General features: G+C 40.5%; 2 protein-coding genes across 2 annotated transcripts; both read right to left on the reverse strand.

Annotated features, from left to right (window-relative positions):
* Window positions 1-3655: 3655 nt before the first annotated feature.
* htra3b (HtrA serine peptidase 3b) lies at window positions 3656-11811 on the reverse strand (the record flags this gene model as incomplete). Its single annotated transcript, XM_083906133.1, has 10 exons — window positions 3656-3824; window positions 4527-4622; window positions 5003-5060; window positions 5153-5267; window positions 5903-5935; window positions 6268-6462; window positions 6689-6778; window positions 7596-7728; window positions 8141-8240; window positions 11397-11811. 10 exons carry the CDS (start codon window positions 11809-11811, stop codon window positions 3656-3658), a joined length of 1404 nt encoding a protein of 467 aa, XP_083762259.1.
* Window positions 11812-12020: 209 nt separating this feature from the next.
* Window positions 12021-22925, reverse strand: sh3tc1 (SH3 domain and tetratricopeptide repeats 1; the record flags this gene model as incomplete). Its single annotated transcript, XM_083906144.1, has 21 exons — window positions 12021-12190; window positions 13512-13767; window positions 13948-14144; window positions 14515-14665; window positions 14774-14896; window positions 15220-15370; window positions 15511-15703; window positions 15791-16012; window positions 16100-16240; window positions 16597-17967; window positions 18059-18097; window positions 19439-19554; window positions 19700-19895; window positions 20028-20104; window positions 20237-20435; window positions 20659-20799; window positions 20881-20986; window positions 21104-21234; window positions 21982-22044; window positions 22749-22805; window positions 22901-22925. The coding sequence occupies 21 exons, from the start codon at window positions 22923-22925 to the stop codon at window positions 12021-12023; spliced, it is 4125 nt and encodes a 1374-aa protein (XP_083762270.1).
* Between the last annotated feature and the right edge of the window lie 1105 nt (window positions 22926-24030).

Consider the following 24030-nt stretch of genomic DNA (forward strand, 5'->3'; position numbering starts at 1 on the left):
CTTCTCATTAAATGCGTTAAATAACACTAGTGGCCACTACTTTGTTTCAGTCATTCATGATTTTGTCCTGTCAATCACTTCAGTGTGACTGTAATCCAACTGCAAGGTTTGATATTGGACAACAGAGGGTAAAGTTTTACCATCCTATGTTCTAACAGAGTTCAGAGGAATTTCATGAAGTCTGACAGAACTGTATCAGAAAAAAAACTGATACAGTATATTATTACTGATAATACAACACTGACTCCATGCATCTGGTTTGTCTTATTTCGTGAGGTTAAAATGTCAGATGGGTGTGAGTCGTGGTTCTGGGAAAGTGTGTGTGTCACTGGACTGGGTGATATAATTGAGTTGTTTTTGTGAGAATTATTGTGTGACAGCTAGCCAACATAAAATGTGGTTTCTTTTTTCTTCTTTCTTTCTTCTTCTTGTAGCAAATTGTGTGACATGGTAAAAGCAACACTAAGTCTAAATCCAATAACTTTATATATATATTCCTGCTCATACGCTCACTTAAGTTGTCCTGCAGTTCCTGTAAACGCTGTCTGACATTTGATGCTCACATTTGTTTAAACATTAGAACCCAGGGAGTTTACATTCCTACAGTTTCCATCACAAGAGTGAGAGCCTAAAACATTAGTCAGCTCGTACAGTCACAGTCTGCTGTTATTCAGGTTATACTGTACCTGTGATCCTTTAATTCCAAATTTGGTAAAAAAAAAAAATGTATCTTTTATGGAGACTGAAAGTGGAACTTTAGTTTGACATTATTATTATTATTATCATCATTGTGTATATAATAATATTTATAAATAAAAATGTTGTATTACATCTATAGCCTCTTCTGCATCAAGCTTGCTTGTTGACCAGAGAATGGAACCAATTTCTTTTCCCCAAAAATTGGAATTCTCATCACTTTTTTGAGCTTGAGGTTCTGGATTGGACCCAAACAAATACTGTGGTCTCTAATTAAGGGATGTTTCCATGAGGAAGCAGAGATACTCTGTAGTGCTGCAAACAGCAGAAATATATATTTTTAGTTCACTGGTCATTGTTTACCCAACTTTCCACCATAATCTAAGAAAAGAAGCCAAACAGTTTCCCTCCTAAAGCCCGATTTATGGGTGTTCCCCCGTTTAACTGGGTCTATATGAGGTGTAGGTGATGTACATCCTCCAGCAAAATATAATTACCTGTTGCAGTCTTGCAGGCCACTTTTCTTAGATTCCCTAATCAAGTTAAACAAACTGGGCCCACAGTTGGTGTAGTGGTTAGCACTCTTTTGCAACAAACCTGGGTTCGAGCCCTGTTTGGGACAACTTCGGAACAAGGGCCTTTCTGCAAGGAGTTTGCATGTTCTCCCCATGTGTGCGTGTGGGTTTTCTCCGGGTTCTCCGGCTTCCTCCCACAGTCCAAAAACATGCGATATGGGGATTAGGTGAATTGGTGACTCTAAATTGACCGTAGGTGTGAGAGTGTGAGTGAATTGTTGCTTGTCCAGGGTGTACCCCGCCTATCGCCCAATGTCAGCTGAGATAGGCACAGCACCCCCCGCGACCCACTGGTGAAGGATAATGCGGTAGCTGATGGATGGAAGTTAAACAAACTATGGATCAAAGTGAAGAGAGACTGATCCAGGAAGTTGGACCGGGAAGGATCCAACTGTTGGGTCCTTTGTTGCTCAGGGACGAAGAGACATGTTTGTTGGATGCATTAGGAGGAGCTTACTGGTTCATCATTTGCGCTGACTTCAAATGTGGCCTCTAAATGAGGTGACTCAGCACATGTCTCACATTCAGCCTCATTAACATGTTATTTTTAACTTTAGTGTCTCACTACTATGAAGTTTATAGCTTCTGAAAACTTTACTACTTTAAAAAAAATCAAAACAAGGTTAGGTTAAAAGTCTAGGTCAGTGAAAACTGACCTATTACTAGTCATAAGTAATGGAACTTATGACTAGACTACAATATTGTTAAAAATAACAGCAGGGCAGGAAAGAGTGGCTCTGGCTGAGAGACCATCGTCTGTCTGCAGCAATGACTTCATGGCTAAGCCACAAAAAAGATTCCTTTGTGTTTTTTCCCCCACTGCATTTTAACATGGGAGACTTGTTTCCACTCAGGAATGTTTATGACTGGCTGCAAGAGGAGTTCAGCCATTTCTCCATACACTCAGGTATTGTACTGCTGTGTTGCAGTCATTCCCAGACACGCATTCCATGAGTCACTGCCTATGACCTTCAGTAAAGTTGAAGAGATGAGGACAGACTGGGATTTGCACAGCGAGACATTACAGATGAGACGAGACAAACCTTTGTGAGAATGTGTGGAAACTTTATTAAGTAAACATAGTTAATTCCAAATGCTGTGTGTTGTAAAGTGTTGCTTCGCTGGCATTTGCTTTGGAGTCAACTCGCACTTAAAGGAAGACAATCGTGAACCAAAGCAGCAACAGTGATGATGCTATAGTCCAAAGAGCTGAGCTGCACTCCTGCACCAGAGTGCCTTGGCAACACTATGAAAACATGTTGTGCTTTTCATTCAATACACATGGTTCACATTTGCTTCTGCATTCAAGACCCACATGAACCATGATCAACGCGACAATGCCAACGTTGCCACAAAGGCTTTCACAAAGAAGGCATCTCAAACATCTCTTACACTGGAACTTTGCAATGGAACATAATTTGATTCATCATGATTCTCTTTTTATCTGACACAAATAATCACATTTGAATATAATACAATAAAACTACTGACCCATCATGAATTCAGTTTACCACTGCCCTGAGCCAAGATTTAGGCCCTATCCACGCAGAAACATGAACAATCTTTTTCTTTGTCATTTTTAAAAGGTTTTCTGTAAACACAACATCATTTATTTCAAGCAATCTCTTCACCCCCCACCACCCCAAACAGAAACAGAGACAGAATGAAGAAACACTAAGGAAGGAAAATAAAAGTTCTAGTCCCTGTAGAGTGGTAAACTGGGAGACACTGGGCTACTATGTTTTGACAGAGTTCCCTACTAGGGGCAGGTTTAGTGGAGGAAGTAACCGGTGAACACATGGTTGTCAGACCCATGCTCGTGTGAGATTGAGTGAGAGATTTCAGGGTTTCTGAAATGTGGTTGTATACTAACACATAGTTAACACTGACTGCACCCCTATGCTGAGAACCAGCCTGAGACAGAGGCGTACTTTCAATGAGTGGGTGTCAGCACAGCCACAAAGAAAAACTGATTCGAGCAACTTAACAAAAGGTTGACCTATACATATCAGTCTGTTGAAGTCTATGATAAGATGTTCTTCACTTTATGTGATATTTCCATAATATTAAGACCATCTTAACTTATTGATTCAACAACAATGCAGCTCTAACTTCCTGTTTTGTTCAATGGCTAAAATCAGTTCCCACTGAACTAACCCTTTGAGTGACTCAGCAGGGTATTTCAACAGGGTTGACCTGGCTGGACAGGCAAGAGGTACAGTTGTAAATCTCAAAATTAATTTGTTCCATTTTCGTTCTTATGTCAAACTGTCCTCCCATTACTTTGGTACAATTTACAGTCGGATGTGTGCATTTCACATAAGAACAACTTCACTGTTGCAGAGCTTCAACCATCCACCGTAGATTTGTGTTGGTTGAATCGACTACTGCATGATGACGTCAGGCTCGATGTTAAAGAGCAGGTCGTCGTTGTCCCTCCTGACTTCCAGTAGCAGGGCCGTCTCCTCCTGCAGCGCCCCCTGCAGGTCGGCTGTTGTCATCAGAGGTTTGCCATTCAGTTTCACAATTATGTCACCGTCTTTGATGCCACCTCTGGTGAGGAATAAAAAGGTAGAGTTATATGTGTAATAATGATGGTGCTGCTTCCATTAAAGAGTAACTACATCCAAATCACTTGTATCAGGTACAAACCCGTGTATGTATATCTTATGCTATTTGTTGATCCAGGTGCAAATCTGTATTGAACTATTGAAATTGTACATGTGATAAAAACCACCATATCTACTGCCTCTCTGGTCAAACGCCAGCTACTGCATTCAAATTTTGCCATTGGTTTTCTTTGACGACTCGATTTTGTGCTGAAATGAAAAATGGAAAAAAACGGATAACAAGCGTTTCCCGTTTAATCCAATTTTAATATGCAAGTAACGTGAGCCTGAATTGACCTTTACTGGAACACTAATCAGAGGGCCTGCAAAACAAACCAAAAACCAGGGAGGGGGGTCATATTTTGAGAATAAAGGCAAATCTTCAAGAAAATAAAGTTGCAGATTACGAGATTAAAAGTGGCAAATCTGGGAGAAAATAAAGTCGCCATGTGTCGCCAACAGAAGGTGAAAGCAATAATTGATTTACAAAATGAGTGCTTGTTCAGTGAATTGACTGTAACAGTAGATAAATAATAGCAGAGATTGTCTGACAGAGGGCAGGAGAAACAGGAAGTGACACAATACATTATCCAGATGAGGGCATTTAGTTACCCTTTAAATCAAATTATGACTAAATGAAACGTACTTCTGTGCAGGTGAGTGAAGAATGACCTCATGGACATAAATCCCACTGGTTACATTCGGGAAATCTGGGTTCTGCTGCTTAAGCTCTTCCATTAACCTGGAACACACACGCATTTACAAATAATACTTTCCCATCAATTGTTACCGATATGTAGTTTCCAAAGACACATCAGCTAAAAAAAAGTGAAACTAGCCCTTTTTAGCTAAGAAAGAGAAGAAAATAAATGCAAAAAGATGATGATTAGATATAACTTGAAATAACACTGTGCACACAAGAGTAGAGTGGTTACGGGCAGTCATTAAAGCTGAATCTGGTTCAAATTATGCTGCGACATGACATCACCGGGCAAAACACTGCTTTATCACATGCATAAACAACATTCCTGGTGGATTACTTTTTAAGGTGAACTTACAACCCACAACAACTCAGGCTGACTCAACTGCCTCACACAAAGAGGTTCATGAGGTAAGACTTACGCTGGTGTGATGGTCAGCATCCTTATCCCGATGAAACGCTTCTTTATAGATGTCACATCTGAAAAAGACTGCAGTTAGCTCCTGTATGTTTCCGCTCTATGCTCTCAAATGTTTCAGCTCTGTGCTCCGTGACGTCACCGTTACACTCACCCTTGTTGTGCTTGTCAAGGGACTCATTAAGGAAGCGAGTGATCCTGTCCGATGGAATAGCAAAGGAGATTCCGGCCGCCACTTTCAGGGTGTTGATGCCGATCACTTCACCATCCTCAAATACAGAGATATACCGACGTAAATTGGATGATATTTGGTTTTGGTTTGTTGACAAAATGAGACATTTGAGAACATCATACTTTCCAGGTTTGAGAAACACTGATCAACATTTTTCAACATTTTCTGACATGTTACGGACCAATCAAGTACTCGATTATTGTCAGATTAATCAACTATGAAAATAATTGTCAGTTGCAGCACTATTTGAGTCATATGTATGTTCCAGACAATGTAAAGCCAGAGCTTTTGCAAATACATTCATGCAATTCATATTCTTAAAGCTGTAGTGTGTAACTTTTAAATAGAAACACAATTATTGTCAAATGAGTTCACACAGGAAGTGGTTAGTTTTGAAGGCCACTTAGCTGGGTTAATTCTACTGCTCAAAAGTCCCAGTCATTCAGCAGTTTGAAGGGGAAAAAACATTCTTGTCCCTGCCCACCCCTGTTCCACTACTGTATACACACGAATGCGCCCTCGGTCAGGTCTGATAGTATTGCTTGACATGGCTCTTTTTCAGATAATGGATGCAGCATTAAAATAATGTCACAAAGTCCAAACATAGGCATGATAACATCAACCACAAAAACACTTTTTTTATTTTTTGAAGCAATAAAAAAACTAACTTACTAAATTGACGAGAGGTCCTCCTGAATTCCCGTACTGTTAAGATAAAGGTAGCAGTTAGAAATGGTACTGTGGTGCAGTGTTTCCCATCCCTGGTCCTCAGGGAACACTGCCCTGCATGTTTTAGATGTTGCCCTGCTCCAACACACCTGATTCAGATCGTTATCAGGCTTCTGCAAAGCTCAAAGGCGAGCTGTTCATTTGAATCAGGTGGAATCAGCAGGGCAACATCTAAAAAATGCAGTGCAGTGTTCCCTGAGGACCAGGGTTGGGAAACACTGCTGCGGTGTACAAATAGACACCATACAACTCAAATCATTTGCACTGCTATACAGCATTTTTTTTTTTCAGCTATGTTATAATCTCACATTGATGATAGCATCTGTTTGGATGTAATCCATGTCAGAGTCCGGCAGGCCCAACTCCTTGCCGTCTCTCTGGGCAGTGCTGACGATGCCAGTGGTGACAGTATTCTGGAGGGCAAAGGGGCTGCCGATTGCAACCACAAACTCTCCTGGCCTTAAGTCTGCACTGAAGCCCAGAAACAGCACAGGCAGCTTTGTCTGAAGGTAAGGAAGAGACACAAACGTTACCAATGGTAAGATATGGACTCAGACCCAGCTGCAAAACTTTTATTAGTGATATAGTCATCATTATTGTTATATTATGATTAAAAATACATTTTATTACAATGCATGCTACTGCTAGTATGCACATCACAGCCTGTTATAAATATTAGCTTAGACATTCCACCCGCCCTACATTTCACGAAGCAAGCTGTGACCTCACCTGTGAGTTGATTTTGATGGTGGCTATGTCCGATTTTTTGTCTATGTCCTTGATGTTGGCCTCATATGTGTCACCGTTATGCATTTGTACCTTGAGGAAGGAATGGGAACATTACATGTTGGCACGAATATAACACTCAAGCTTAATGGTGGACACAAATTACTAGAAGCATTTTGAGTTTTGACCACTGGTGCAAAAATCATCTTGCACATGCATCAGATGTGGCACACTGATTAATTTGATATGAGTATCATAGCATTAGATGGTATTAGACATGACTTTCTAAAGCCATCAAAAAAAGACCAAGAGAGAGAGAGAGAGAAAGGCCTGGCTCCTAACACAGATAATCAAGACCTGATCTGGTTGTAGTGAGAGTGACAGCAGACCTTGGTTACGAGAGAGAAAACACAACGCCCCTAACAAGGATTCTATTTTCGCATCCGACCCCAAACCAGAGCCTGAAGCAGTTAATATAAGCGGCTCTTTGGTCACGGCTCGTTTTCCCTGATTATAGGCACACGCAGCATACAGACGTCAGTGAACGCACCGTGCTCCTAAGGACTCATGTGCACTTAAACTAAGAAAAAAAAGAAATGAAACATACAACAGTCACTGTTAAGCCCTTTAAATCACAAAGTTAGGACTCAGAGACTAAAGTCACTGCAGAGAAACATATGACCTCTCTTTAATTGACATTACTATTATTATTATCAGAAGAAGAAGAAGCTCCAACGTGTTTTAGTGAATGCTGCACTTTCTTCAACAAAAGGAGGACCGATCGACCGTTTCTGCACATCTTATTTACGTAGTTGCAGTTAACTCGTATTAAGTACCCCATTAATATTAATGTATACAGTATATAAAGCTGTGACTATTTAAATTGAAAAGGATCAATGATTTCTTTTACCTTGAGGTGCTGTTGACCGGACACCGGAGTGGTGCTGGAGACTACATGGGCGTTGGTAACAATCAGTCCATTCTCTGATATCACAAACCCCGATCCACTAGACAGAGGGATGGTCCGACCAAAAAGAGGATGCCTGATGGGAGAAGGTAAGAATGAATGAACTAGGCGGGTTTCTGTTTATTGTCTGTGTCCACTCTGCCCTTATTATCAAGGCTTAGGTTAAAAACAAAGCTTGTATTTCATATTAATCCAATTTTTTAAGATTTGTTAACTGAAGGTATTATGTATAGTAATCTTATCTTAAGCTTCACTATCTGTGATTTAAAAAAGTGTGCGCCATAGATAAAAATGGATGTAGTCTTCTGGATTCTTCCTGAAGCCAAATAGGAAGTAAAAATATATTGAAAAGCCACTAGGAGTAAAATAATAATACAAAATATTAACAATTAATAATTATAATTATTATAATAATTAATAATTAATAATAATATTGCATATTTTACTCAGACATAATGTACAAAAACAAAACCACAAACAGAGAATACCTGAGGAAGAGTTCAATGTGGACCACAGCAGGAGCGATTTTCTCCACCACGTCAGCGATGAAGTTGAACTTGTAGCGAGGACTTGCAGCATGTGGAGGACCTATACTAGCAGGAAGAATTATAGATTTTAATAATCAAGCCATTTTTTTTTTAATTAAGAATAATTCAATGACATTACTGACACTGACCAAGATGAACCTGTGTTCTAGACGGAATTGTTGTCTCGCAGAGCTCCGCTTTATCCTTAACAGCGCGAGAGTGCAGGCGAGGTCAATAGTATCCAGAAGAGTGGAAGTATGCGAAGTGTTCTATTCTTGGCTGCACAGTGCAGCACAGAGTTCTACACAAACTTCCAGGATTTACGTGTCCAGTGGATATACAGCTATGTCCAGCTAGAATCGATTTTCCAAATGCTAACTGCTGTTAGCTGCCGGAGCCTCAGTGACTCAGTGATTTAAAGAGACAGGCACTCAAAAACCGAGTGTTCTGAACAGGGCTGTTTTGTCAGGGTGAGTGAACTGCTATGGTGCTTCATCCTTAAGGTATTTTGACTAAAACATGCATTAGGACACCAGGGAACTAGGTTAACTTGTCAAACAAAAGACAAAAGATGACTCGCTCTACCACTGAGTCACCATGTTCCCTAGTACCCAAGTATTGGACCACACTCACACAAGCAGATGGGGAATAAAAAAGAATTACATCCTATTATAAAATGTGCAGGATCTACTGTATATGCCTTGGCCTTTTAATTCCTACAACATGGAGACACATAACTGTCTAACTCTGGCACTGATGCACATTAATCTGAACCAGGAAATCACTCTACTGTGTTTCGCCAATCAAACTAAACATTAACACCTCTACCTAATGGCACACACTTGACAGTTCTGATAAATATCAAGGCGAAACTGCCTGGGTCAAGTGGAAACACCCTGCACTCTTCAACCAGTAATAATGAGTTACATTCCTTCACCACAGCTGCACTGTCTGCTGCCAAGCCAAGTCTGCCTTTGAGGAAAATGTGGTTTGTTATTTTAGTCTGAAGAGAGAGATTCTCTAATGACAGACAAAATCCAAATCCAGCCTGAGGCCACTGGGTTTGAATGTATATATACATACATGCATATATGTATATATAAGACAATTTGTATATACAGAATTACCTGGCTAATGATAACCATTTCCTGGTTATGAATGTGGTTTAGTTTTAGCTTTACAAGCACCTGTTTCGGTTGAGGAAAGGATTGTGGATTTTCAACATCCTGTCCATAACAACACACTGAAATGTCCTCAAAAGACCACATTATCTGCAAACAAAGTGGTCTTACTTGTGTCTCCTGCCTGGCTTGCTGACTTCTCACAACCCCCATCAACTCCACCTCCACCTCGCAGTGAGAGGTGGAGGAGGAGAGAAATGTTGGCATGTATGTACTTAGCAAAAAAAGCATTTTTTTTTTTGCAAAAGAATAACTCTTCATATTAGATGAGATGGAATTTAGATGGAATTCTGTGTGTCTCCAGTTTATATAACACAACAATAAGTCAATGTCAAGTAGCCCAAAATTGATATTCTAGAGCTGGTGGCGATACTATATACACTTTTTACCCTGTTCCTAGAGAGCCGGTGTCTGTTGAGAAGTGTTCCTCTGTGGGTCTGTAAATGTCACAGTCAGCAAAGATGTACAGGCTGATGGATGAAACAGATTCCTGCTGGCTGCTATAATCATCACACACACACACACACACACACAGATCTAAATCAAGAAATATGAACTGAGGAAGCAGGAAGTCCTGGCAGCTCCAAGTTGTGGCACATCTTATTTACATTTCCCTTTGATCAGTAACCCTTTATCTGCTCTGAGTTTGAAGTGTAGCCAACACACACACACACGTGCATGTTTACACAAACAGAGAAAGAGGGTTTTACACTATCTTTTTAATGACTTGTATTGACGTTCATTCATTTGGACAGCCTGAAAAACAGCATTAACCCAAACCTTAATCATAATGCCTGACCCTAATCTTAACCTAATTAGAAGTCACTTCTTACCACTAAACTAAACCAAATTCCTCAGAAATTAGGTTCTGCCTCATTAGGACCGAGTTTTGTTCTCCATGAGGACTAGTGACCCTGACAAGGTCAGTGTTTCTGCCAGAAAAGGTCCTTAACACAGACACCCCCCCCCCCCCACACACACACACACACACACTCACTGGAGCATCACATCCTTTTGGGCGTTGTACACTAGAAATAGTTGGATGATTTACCCACAAGTCCTCACTCCCACATCGGTTGTAGTAAATCATCCCTTTAGCCCAGATTACCAGTAATGAAGAAAGAATAGTACTAAATTAACTATTCATTTTTGCCGTGACAACATTTGAATCTATTTTTTTTTCCTTTTGTCGAGCAGGCTTTCACATGTGCTCTCTAAAACACTCCATCTGGTCAGCGTTTCTCTGGGGAACAGTCTTCACACACGGAGGAAGTCATTTATTTGAATTATCTAGCAGCAGCAGCAGCAGCAATAATTTAATACCCTCTAGTGACTCAAGAGGAATTTTTTTCACAGTGTTCTGTTGAGCTATAAGAAAAGTTTAAATTTGAATTCCAAAAAAGTTTATTCACACAAAAAAGTGCCATAAGCATTAACACAGACAAAATGATGGACAGTTAAAGAGGGAAAATTTGAGGGAAAATCTCCCTGTGAGCAACAAACACTGATTTTATCTATGGACTTTGGTAAGTAAGACTTTTCAGACTCCAGTTTCCTGTAAGAAAATATATATTTTTTTCCTTTTGTCCCCACCTAGCTTTTCATCATAGTTTACATGTATTTATGGTGGAAAGATAAAAGTTTATTAAAACTGGGTCATATACAGCGTAGTAGAAATGCGTAATATGCCTTCTTGGCTGATAAAGGCAGAACATTTTTTTTGGATCGTAGATGAACAACAACTCCCAGAATGCACTGTGCTCGCTGCCATAGGCCATACACCTTTCTTACCTTTCCTACACACACACACACACACACATATATATATTACGTAGCAGCTAACAGTAAGATTTAACTAATTAAAACAAAACTATTTCAATATAAAGACAGTTAATATATTTTCTTTGTGTGATATTGCTTGATGAATACTTTAGAAATTAAATGGTGGTACCATAATATATTGTGATGTAAGGGACATTTAACATTACACATAACATAAATCCACTAGACCGGCGGTGTGTCTGCACAGATCGTACCTACGCTGATGTCACACGGTCCCTGCTGGATCTGTGTGATGCCGGGTAGACCCTGCTGCTGCGCCCTCCTGCTGCTCGCCTTCAGGTGGCACACGTTCCTGTACGTTTTCCCGTCGCTGCCGCAGACGTCATGGCTTAACTTGCACTGACAGAATCCCTTGGACAGTCTTTTACGTGCCGGGAGTTTGCACTCCAGTCCGTCCCCACATGGCAGATCGTCCTCGCGGCCGCACGGATCTCCTTCCCCCTGCGCGCAAACCAGGCAGCAGTTGCAGCGGTCGGGCACGTAGCCGCTGGGGCAGCTCGGGCTCGGACAGTTGCTCACATCACACCGTGTCGGACATGAGGACTTGAGCTCAGCGCCGAGCGACTGTTTGAAACCAAAAAGCAGAGCTGCGTATAGAAAGATGACCATTGTGAAAGGAGGATGTGAGGAAACCGAAGAGAAGAGGTTTTACGCGCTCATGTTCACTGGATCACCAGCTCATACCTTCTTCACTTCACATGGAGAGGAGGGAATTCCACTGGCACGGCACACATAAGTCTTCTTAAAGCTGCATACGTCATAAGAAAAACGTATCCTGATCGCGGAACTTGGATGTTGAAGCGTGATCCCGTGCGTAATTACGCATCCAGATGCGTTCCGTTGTCCTGTGAAAAGCCTCCCAGTTGCGATAGAGGAGGTTTTCTTTGCTTCTCCTGCCAGAGCTGAGTGCTCCTCCACTCTGCTGCCTGGGTGAGCACTGCCTCTGGTACTGAATCCAGACGGACAGAGGAGGAGAAGTACGTCCCTCCTTAAGGCGTGGCAATGAAGATCACACTGATCACACAGTTACTTTTATTTATTTATGGTGAATGGACCACTGTGTAAGAATGAGTGACAACGAGACTGCTGAAGCTTGTGTGTAAACATACTGAGTCATATCATGTTCAGAGCACCATATTCTCTGGTGAAATAAAAACGATTGAGTGTCTGAATGTCTCTGAATGTCTTTGTATTCATGTTTATGTCTTAATGCTAACATTATTGTTATGGGACCACAGTGTCACAGCAGGAAAAACGAAGTGTTTTGTTGAAGACTCACCTTTTCATCCCTTATTCCAGTCTTGTGCAACAGGCCCCAAACAAACTATGCCAACTGTCCATATTCTAACATCTGGATTGTTTACAGCACCACCAAAACTCCTGCTGTGGTCTGAATTCATGATTGTTCAAGTTTGGACAGTATTGCAAGGATGACAGGCAACTGCTTTTATTTTATTTTTTACAGACAACTTTATTTAATAACAACAACAGAACATAAAGATTATTTTTAAGCAATTTGAAACAAATTACAGACCTTAAAAATTGATGAGCCGATACGATATCCCAGTATCAGTATTGGTCCGATAGTGATCAAAATCACTGGATCAGATATCACACAGATAAAGACGTAAAATCCAATACAATTATGAAAAAAAATCACTATGCACAAACTGTGAAAATGTAAATAAATATCAGTTCATCGTGTTGTAGGCTGTTTATTTATTGTTTATGGGAGAAGAATATTTGTTACGAAGTTGGAGAATTATGTCTTGACAAATGACAAGCACAAATGTGTACAGCTTTATACTTTGGTATCGGAGGACATTTTTGGAGGCAAACATGTTGAACAGCAGATTCTCCGTGTGATAGATTTGGCACAGCAAATGGCTGGGAAGGACCCATAGCATCCTAGTTAATGCTGTCATTCATACTCTGAAACCTGAGTGCACTTCGGTTCTCCATATCCTTGATCAATTTGAATTTTACAAATTGAACAGAACAGGACAAGTTAACACTTATGCTTGTCTTCATGTGATGGAAAAACAATGCAGGCAAATGTATTTCAGCATAGCACAAGATTTTGAATATACAACGTAATTGACTGCAAGTGAATTACACTTAATGCATGGACCAATAACTATTTGTACCTTTGAATGCCTTTGTGTAAACTTATGGTCAAAATGTGGTCAACTGTTAAAATGGAAATCTGAGACAACCAGATGGTGACCTTCAGGTCAACAGTGCTAACCACTACTCCACCCTGTGACCCCAAAACACTTAACCCAAATTTTTTTTTTTATTCTCCTTGCGGTCTTCTCTGGTGATCTTGTATTGTGGCGTGCTGCTAAAGTGCTGATCTGGCGAAATGTCGATCCTTCTCACATTCAGCTCTGCAGCGAACCCTCTGGCCTTCTGGTAAAAGAAGAGGGACAGCTCTCTGTCTATGAGGAAGTTGTGGTAGATGGTGGCGAGGCGTGTGCACAGCTGCAGCTGAGAGCGTTTGTTGCCCAGATCCATGGCTGCAGCAAGAGCCAAGTGGTAGTAGCCTGCTGCATCAAATGGGTCCTGGAGAGAAAACACCAACATTTTCACACTATTAAATATGTAATTATGTACATATGTATGTAATAATATTTAATTATGTAGCACACATGGGTGATCATGACAGATGTATCGCTAAAAGAAAGCCTCTTCAGAACTCTCTCACACAGTGCCAACTGAACGATTTATGAAGTAATCCCTTACCTTCAGGTCATAGAATATGATGTCCCCTAGGCCTTGATAGACTCTGACATAATATAGCGTTTCCTCATCAAACTGCAGAAGTGTTGGACAGTGGGTCAGGGTCTTCAAGTAGAAGTATTCAGCCAGTTCATATTGCTCCAGACAGTGGTACAGAGACGCCAGGCGGTGATAGGCCACTCGCTCATTCAGATGATCATCTGGATGTAAGAACACAAAAAGCAGAAGAAGGCAGTTCATAACATAAGAGGAGCCAGCGGAATCTAACCCACAACCTTCCAGTTAATGGAGTGAACCACCGTTGGCCCATTTAAAACTATTCTCATGTTTTACTTGTCACCAACATGCTACTATCCAGATTGCATATTATCTTGTTGTATCTTTTCACAAATTTGAAATGTGAGTGAAATGAAGGTCGTTGAAAACAAAATGTGATCTACAACATTGAAACGACCCATTACTACATACAATCATTGTAGTACTGATTACTTATACAATAAACGTAATTTAAATCTTATATATATATATATTGTAAATAATATATATTATTAAAAAAACACTTTTTCTTACCCTGAGTGATGCTGATGTCCAGTGCCACATGTCCAAACTCAACAGCTTCTCCGTACAACTTGAGACTGAACATCAGCTCAGTCAGCTTATTACACAATCTGAGCCTGGTCTGAAGACAGCTGCTCTTCACTGCCATGGGCAGAGCTAGGTCCTGTGGACCACACACAAACATGCAGCACATCATATCCACAGCCTTAGAGTCAGGAGAAGCAAGATATTGATTCAAACTGTAAATGTAAATGAGAGGCTTGATTCAGACCCTGTAGAAGATGATCGCTTTGTCTCTGTCCAGGCTGCTGTTGAAGAAAATATCTCCTGCAGCTTCCAGAAACTTCAAGATGAAAGCGATGTCTCCTGTTTTTAGGGCGACATCCTGAGCTACCTGGACACAACGAAACACAAATCCATGTTCTTTGCTCTTTGGGTGTATGAACAACAGCAGGTCATTAGGAGAAACTTTTTTGTAGCAGTTACCATTTTTTTCTACACATTTTGTTTGTGTGTATAAAAAAAGGTCTGTGCCACATGTGTAAATGTCACTCTGTGGATTTAAGTGATAAAGTGTTACTCATAGATCCAGATGACATGAAAACTTAACGCCTTGGGCTATGAAAAAAAGAATTTACAGTACTACTCCTCCTACTTTACCTGCTGAGTAAAGACATAGCATTTACAAATATGATGTCTACACAGTTGTGATCAGACCTGAACATAAAGGTCCACCAGTTCATTTTGGCCCAGCAGGTGATAAATCTTCCCAGCTTGCAGCCAACCATATGCCTCCTTCTCTCTGTGGCCCAGGTCGATGAAGACACCTAGACTGCTCTTAGTATAGTCGAGAGCTGCGCGGTATGCCCTGAAGAAAAGAAAAGAAAACAAAAAATGTTTATGTGCCATGTTGGTCTTAGTTTAAAATGTAAACATATAGGTCTAGTATTTAACGTTAGGACAATTTAGAGGAAACTTCCCTTGCCTGCCAGAGTAATTGCCTCTGACACACATACATACCTTCTTGTTCCCAGTTTGAGGTAGAGCTGACTAATGGCCTCCAGTGCTTCTCCCTCCTGTCCTCTGTCTCCTGTGCTTTTCAGTAACTGGACCTGGTGCTCCCTGTAGATGATACACTGAACCTGCTCTGGGCTCTCACATTCATACAGATGGCACAGGCTTCTGGTTGCAGAGAGCTGGCCTGTCGTAAAAGGGGAACAAATTAAAACAAATGCACAGAATAAAAAGTAGATCCTCTGTAAAGGACAGTTTGACTCATTCAACTTACAGTCTAGAATGTTGGCATTGATTGCCAGCAACAGAGCCCACTCATAACATCCTTTCCCATAGTCCGTCTGCTGCTGCTTCACATAGTGCTGTCCCAGCTCGAGCAGCACAGTGATGAAGTTTGCTTCATGACCTTCTTCATCCAGCTCTGAGAAGAGCTGAACGGCCTCAGTCAGGTACCTCTCCGCCAGTGCTTTAGCTCCAGCTTTCAGACACAACAGCCCTTAAAGAGGAGGAAGAACAGTGTCATCTCACACAGCTGAAGACCATGAGAAGAACCATCTGTCATTACATTACTGTACAACCTCACCGAGGTTAGCCTGAGCTACAGCCCACTTTGGCAAGTCCTCATACTCTTGGTAGATTTCGACAGCAGCCTGGTAGCTCTCTACTGCCCTCTGGAAGTTGCCCATACATCCAAGTGCAACACCACGCATGTTAAGGACCACACCTTCAAGTGCAATGAAACACATTTTCACCTTACAAGCATATACCCATATTATAGAGGTACAATTACATTAGGAAATTAAGTACTAATAAATATGTCTATTGTCACCAAACTGAACAGCTGAAACTTAGACCATAAATAGTGAGAGTTGCAGTTTATCGCTGAAATTGCATTTCACAAAACAAATTTACATGCTAAACATTTCTACAAGTGCTGAGACATATTTAGATCTTCTTACCAACTTAAAAGTGTTAACAATGAGCTTGCTATAACTGTTATAACAATATATGGACTGGATATATATATATGGATTAATCAAGCATTTTAATTGACAATCACATGTAACCATAGAAACTGACCTTCTTGAGGGGTCGTGCAGTGTTCTGGCATAGAAGATAGGACTATGTCTAATATCTCCAATGCAACACTGGGCTGCTTGTTGTCAATATGAAGCCATGCCAGCCAGATGATGGCACTGTTTCTTTCTGGTACAGAGATGGTGACTTGCTGTAAAGGTGGACTGTTGTTGATGAGGTCATGCATTTGCTGGATGGCTTGTTCAACCATTTTGTGCTTGTAAAGGAGTTGGCAGAGACAAACTGTCAGTTGATGTCTCAGAACATCGTACTGGCGTCCTCCTTCTTGGACCGCGGTGGTAAAAGAGAGAGCTTGGTGTAAGAATGGCGCCACTTGAGGTGGGATGGAGGCTTTCTGTTCTGTGATCCCGTACAGTTTGTTGACATTGTCCAGGATGAGAAGCATGCTGTTGAGACAGTCACTCAGTGTGGCACATGGCTGTAGAGAGGCTGTCCTTGCTGAACTGATACTGAGGTGAGGGAGGCAGAGTTCCCTGTAAAGTTGTGCCAAGGTCAAGTATCCATGGCTGGGCGAGAACCTCCATGTTTTTTGAGCTTCAGCAGCAAGAACAAGTAGTCTCTCAATGTATGGAACAGCATTCACCTTCTCAGCACATGTCCAGTGGTACTTTGCTAATAGATATGAAGCCCGGGCCTCAGCTGTGTTGTTGTGAGACAGGACTGCTTTCTTGAGAATGTATTTAAGAACTAAATCATCCTCTAAGATTTCTAGGCACTCTGGGATTCCCAATAGCAAGGCACCAAACCGCTCCATCACACTACAGAAACTTTGGGTGTTTTTTTGCAAAAGATATATGGCAGCTAGGTTGGAGTAGATGCTGGCCAACAGCTTGAAGTCCCTAAAGCATTCTTGTGGAACACTGAGAGCCTCCTCGAAGTAAACCCTAGCCTGGCTGAACTTTGACCTGCCAGCGCAGAGTTTTCCCAACAGGAAGCACAAACGAGTCCGTGACCAAGACAGTTGCATCTTCCTGGCTGTTTCCCTGGCAACACCCAGAAAGGCAATCAGCTCCTCCTCGTCGGAGTGACCACAGAAAGTAGTGGAAGTGAGGACATCTGAACTCTGTCCATACAACACACCAAACTCCACTTTGCTGTCTTGTCCCTCCAAAAAATTGAAGAGAGGAATAAAGTTCTCAGTGTTGTTCTTGTTTCCTTCTGTTTCCGTTGGATGAACAGTGAAACATGGAGGGCATGTGTCGTTTGCCTGTGTGGGCAGGACCAAGTCCTCAAGGTTTCCATTTATGGTGTCATTCATGAAATCTGAAGATGAGTCTTTTCCTTGATCAAGAATCCGCCGAATATTTATTTTTAGGTCTGTCTGCTGAGTATAATCTTTACTTGAAGGGCTGACTGCAAAAGAAAAATGTAATTAAAATGCACTAAAATAAAGAGGACAAACAATTAAGAAGGCTTTTTGTGACATTTGGACAAACATACTTACATGATGCTTTCTGTTCAAAGTCTTGGTGACTGATGATATCTGAGATGCAAGAAACATGATGAAGTTAGGGCAACAGCAGAATCAGAATCTGCTTCAATACACAATAATAGGAATTTGTTCTGGCCACTGGTGCGGGATAGTGTCTAGCACTGTTGCCTTACAGCAAAAAGACCTGGGTTCGTAAACTGGTCCGACCAGGGGCCTTTTGTATGGAGTTTACATACAAGATTTGTGTTCCATATGTATCAGTGTGGTCTTGTAGAGCTACTTCTAAAGACAAATCAGCCAATCATCCCTCAGGCATCTATACGGAATGGTGGACATGTAGTTATTCAGTGGTGCCGCTTTAGAAACTACAATGTATGACACACAATCCCCATTCATGGCAATTTCAGTGTGCATATGGGGCCATGGTGAACGCGTTCTCAATCAACTGGAAGGTTTACGGTTGGATTCCCAGCTCCAATAGTCTGTGTGTCCGAATGAAAGATGTGTGTTTGAAAAAAAAAACACTGCATACGGATGGGATGTATGAATGTGTGAGTGAATGGGTGTGACTGGAAAACAGTAGTGTTAAACTGGTTTGAGTGGTTCAAGACCAGAAAAGGGCTATATAAACACAGACCATACCCTCATGGATGATGTGCAGCGATACACTGCATATATACCCGAACAAACATTGCACTTAAACTAGGCTTAAGGGTGTTTCATTGCAGTCTCATATTCATAGCTTGACATCATAATGTCAACACAAAAGTATGTAAAACTTTAATTACACTCAGTCTCAGACTGTTTTGCCTAAGTAAAACATTTCATTTTTAATTTGAAAGGTAAACAACACCTTTTCTCTATATCGCCCTGTGATTTCTGACCGCAACCTACAAGCTAAGCGGGAAAGTTAACGCAAGCTAAGGTCTTGTTGCACTTCAGGCAACAAATATTATCAGCATCAGTATTAATATTAGTGAAACATGACCATCTGCCAAACTACATTTCATATAATGGAGGTGGTGCTCTTTTTTTAGGAACAAACTCCTCTGTTTTGTTTTTCCTTTTCAGCCGTGGCTTCCTGCTACAATCTAACAGAATTCCATGACACTGCCCATAGTTCGCTGTGATTGGTCAAATCGCTGTTTATCTAGGCTGGGCATGGTGCAGACTAGAAAATAGTGTGATTTTGCTGAGGAAAAACCAGATGTGTCTGTGTAAGAGCATAAAACAGCAATAGATAGAATGTGCCCTTTAGAACAATACTACGATCTCTCTGCTTCTCTAAGTTTTAATCCTTCACAATGTAATAATGTCATATCACCCACCCCTAGTGTCAATTGACGTGTTTTTTATGTGACACGAACATGGCAATATCGCTGTCTTCCTTACCCAGTTGATAGTTATGAGATGTCTTCTTGAATAAAGCTATTACTTCATTTACTAATTTGTCCTCTTGCAAACTGAGGAACAGCCCTTCCTCTTCTTCCAAAAACTCATCTGCTGAGCTGCAACAGTGAAAGGGAAGAAAAATATACTGATGAGATAATTCTGACAATTTCAACAACAGAAATATTGTGTTGATCAGAGTTTGCAGGGCAGTGTTCCCTGAGGACCGGGGTTGGGAAACACTGGTGTATGTAATGCACTTACTTATTAATGTCAGTGGACGGTTTCACTAGGCTTGTCTTAACCAGACCCACTTCGCCCGTGGCCTCTTTCTTCCCTGTGAACCAGTCAAAACAAGACACCAGCAGTCCCACGATGATGATGCGATCACCTGGTGCGAAACTCAACTCATCAGGGACATCAGCAACGTACTCCTCTGTGGATAGACAGGTTCCTCTGGCTGGATGGAATAAACATAGAGTAGATATATTCAACTTTATAATGGGGATGAGTAAGAATACGTAGTTTCAATTTAATGTGAAGGCCCTCAGTTATGTTCATCAGATATGTCAATTCATATTCCCTTACTCACCAATCTGCAGAGGAAAGTCACAGGCAGGTTTCCCACCTCCGACTAAAATGCTCTCAGCACAGGATTTGAGAAACCATCTGTAAAAGACAGATCGGACGACCAGACAAAAAAAAAGTACATTTACTACCTGCTCTATGGTTTAAGAATAGTGAAAGGGATACTTGTCAATATGAGACAATATTTTCCAACAGTGTGCAGAGGTGACTCACTGATGAAAAGGAATAACAGGCTCCAGAGACGGTTTGGGTGCAGTGCCTCTAGCTCCATCATCGAGGCAGAGGACAGTCCAACCTGAGCTCAGGAAGGGAGGCTCAAAGTGTGCGATGTCTCCCTGCTCCAGGTACAGGTCTCTTCCAGAGGTAGAGCTGTCGAACATTTGGTTGGCACTACAATAAGCAAACAGTGAACCTGCAAATAGAGTTGAATTAAAATCAAGTCATAAATAAATTAAAAGGCACAATGATAACATTATATTACATATATATATTAGGTAACTGGTCACTGAAAAAACGTGTTATATACATGTTATATAAGCCATGTTTTCTGCTGTAATATTTTTTGCTCCTGTATATTTGCACATACGAGGGAACCCTAATTCCTCCTCATGTTGAAAAAAAAACAAATGTCATACCTTCTTGCATGAGGAGGCCTTTGTGCATCAGACTAAGTGTTTCCTCCTGAATGGAAACCTCAATAGCAACATTCTCCTCCAAAGGCTTCAGCCAGAATTTGTCATCAAACAAAAACTTTTCCAAACACTGACCGAGGAAACCTGGAAATCAGGAAAGTGATATTCAAATGTATGCGATGCATTCGAATACAGTATGTTGCTTAATTTTGATTTCAAACATACCTACTGTGTAATATGTTGTAAACCTCCATATTTCTTCAAAGGTTTTGAATCGGACAAAAATAATTTTTTCTTCACTGTTGATGGCGGTGACATGAGCAGACAACTCCTGTAGACACAAGGAACTGGGATTTTGTAAATCCGTGACCAAATTGCATCGTGGATGGATATATTTTTCGTTTCATTAAGAAGCTGTGTGTTTGTTTGTGTTAAATATGAGCGGTACCGTGAACAGAGCGTTGACCTCAGCGTTGTCAACCTGCAGAATGCGTAGTTTCCCTTGCAGCGATTCCTGTAAGTGTTCATCTGCAGGACGACACTCGGGACCTTGCACCACATCCAGCACCACGGGCAGAACTGAACATATCATAAAGTTAGTTGGAGCACAGCAGGACTAAGAAATTGAATCTCACACTTCAATCCCACATAACCCAATAAACCCAGAGTGAGCTCTGTTTTATGTGTGTTTTACCTTAGTTTCATTCCGAATGTGTATTTTATTGTCTTTTGTGTAACTTATCTATTGTTGTTTTTTTAGGCCACTTTTTTCCTGATTTTGTATCATGTGTACTGCATTTTGGTCCACCTGATGGGTTTAAAATGTGCTTTATAAATAGAACTGGGTTGGATTGGAAAACATACACAGTGTAAGACAGTCTTACATGTACATGAATAAAACTACAACCTACAATTGTAATGAGCAACCTGCGCTATAAATTCATGCAGTAATCCAACATTCAGTCAGTCAAACATTGTCGTGTTTGAATGACTCGGATTAATAAGTGACTTCTAAAGACATCACAGGTTCAAGGTATCAACCACATGATTTTCTTCCTTGGTTACCTCTCTTTTACACGTTAGGTTTTCCCTGAATTGGCAAAAATAATACTCAAAGTACCTCATTTCACACTCTATTGGGCAGGATTTAAGTGAAAATACTTCCTTCATAGCAGTGATGAGCACACGCCACACCTTTAGTTTTAACAAGGCCTTGGGTACTGCTACCCAAACAGTAAAGTCTGAGCTGTAAACAAAACAGTTAGCTCTGCCCGGCCATGTATGGCATTTGCTCCCCACTCCATTTATTGGCTGGAGGATGAGTACTGGCTCGGGGCATAGGGCCGTGGAGCTCCGGGGAGTTCTCGCAGGGAGCAAGTACAGGGCCGTCTGAGAGCCAGGGAGGAAACACAAATGTTATTCTGGCTATCCCTTATTTGTAGCTCTATTTATTGGAGCTGTGGAGATCCAGCTGGATTATGAGTGCTGGCCTGGGATAGGGGACCACAGGGAGAGGCGGGCGAGCTCTGGGTAGCACCAGGGAGGGAAAACTATTGCGAGGAAATGCAAAAGTTATTGGGAAGGATTGCAAAAGTATTGCAAGGGAACTCAAAAACAATTGATAAGGAATGCATTAATAATAATAAGACTCTAAAGAATAATAAAGACACTAAAGGGAGTTCCTGAATTTTCCTGATTTGCTCATAGCTTTCCATATTTATAGAGATTTACTGACTGATTCACACGATAATCTTTATTTATTTTCCTTTAGAATTATTTATGTATTTTATGTAAAGCACTTGCTTTATTTTTATTAAATCCTCTTCTGATACGTACTGCCATACTAGTTATTTTACTTACCTATACCTAACATTTTTTTAATGAATATATATACAGTACATATACACGTACAGTATGTATATTTGAATATTTACTTTACTCTCTAATTGCAAGTCTGAGCATTGATATAACTGTTTGTGTTCTATGGAATGATTGCTCAATAAACATATTTGAAACGTCTATATTTCACATCACGTGTGAAATATTCTTTAAAAACAAAATCAAACAAACATAGCTGGTCTCCCTGTAGTTACCTGTTGGGTAGTTTCCCTCACATGTCGATTGTTGAGTTCCCTTCAGATTCACAGCATCTGTGAAGAGTTAAGTGTGATGTAAATTTAAAGTTTGACACCTGTATTAGCGGCTAAATCTAAAAGAGGGGGAGCGTAAAAGCGTCATTGCTGACACTGAGGCTCATCTTCGCAAGACATCATAGATCGTGTCTGTCAAATTCTGTGATAATTTAGAATTAGAATTGTGTATGTTAATAAATGTAATGTTTTATAATTGAGATATTTAATCAGGTTTTCATGAATGCAAAGTAAATCTACCAAAAGAAAAAATGTCATTATTTTAGTATTTATCATTATTTGGGAAATCCAAACACTATTGTACTGTATTGATTTAATGTGAAATGTATACGCTGTAAAGCAGTGTTGAAATAACCCTAAAATAGTTTGTTTAACTTTCTAGTGAACTCTATTATTGCAACACAAAATTAGTACAATTGAACACAAATCCTGATTGTATCTTGTCATATAAGAATTTAGGCTGAATTGACAATTTAAGTGTTATTTAAAGGCTGTAAATTGACTGTGGCCACTCTGACAGTACTTGTGCCTTTAACGCAGGCCAACATGTAATGAGTGTCACATTTCAAGTTGTTTCATCTGATTTAATGTATTTAAAAATATAAATATGATATGCCATCATTCACCTTTTTAAAACAAAATCAAAGTAAATGAAATCCTAAAAGTCTCATTCTGTTCACACAACTTAGTTAAAGTTTACTGACAAAATAATGAAAGCCCCTGGTAGAATTAACACGTGACACTGACCACACAGAAACAGTCAGAAATGATCATGAATCTATAATCATCGGAATTAACATAGATGAACAGATGAATTAATACCCATGCTGCTGTGGTGATCGGGTGAGTTTATTTCTCTGGTTCTGCAGAGCTGTGTCCGTCTTCAGATGAAGCTCCTGTTAGTCCGACTGACGCTGCTGTGGAGGACAATCCACTGACGACAGAACCAGCAACTGTCTCCGTATTTCTTTTCAAAATAAAAGCCACGTTGACCAAAATAAAATAAATAAACGGCTTTATGTTAAATGATCAATTTATACACAAATAAAACTGTAGTATAAGTAATGTACTCTTATAAATGCCTGGTAATCTAATAAAACATGCATGCAATGATTGTATCAAATGTACTAATACAAGAGTAGTAGTTGTTGTTGTGGTTATGTGGTTGTGGTTATACATGCAATAAAGGGAGTAAGTCAATTGGACACTAAATATATTTGTAAAT

The sequence above is a fragment of the Microchirus variegatus genome (assembly GCF_963457635.1).
Source record: "Microchirus variegatus genome assembly, chromosome: 2".
NCBI classification, from domain to species: Eukaryota; Metazoa; Chordata; class Actinopteri; order Pleuronectiformes; family Soleidae; genus Microchirus; species Microchirus variegatus.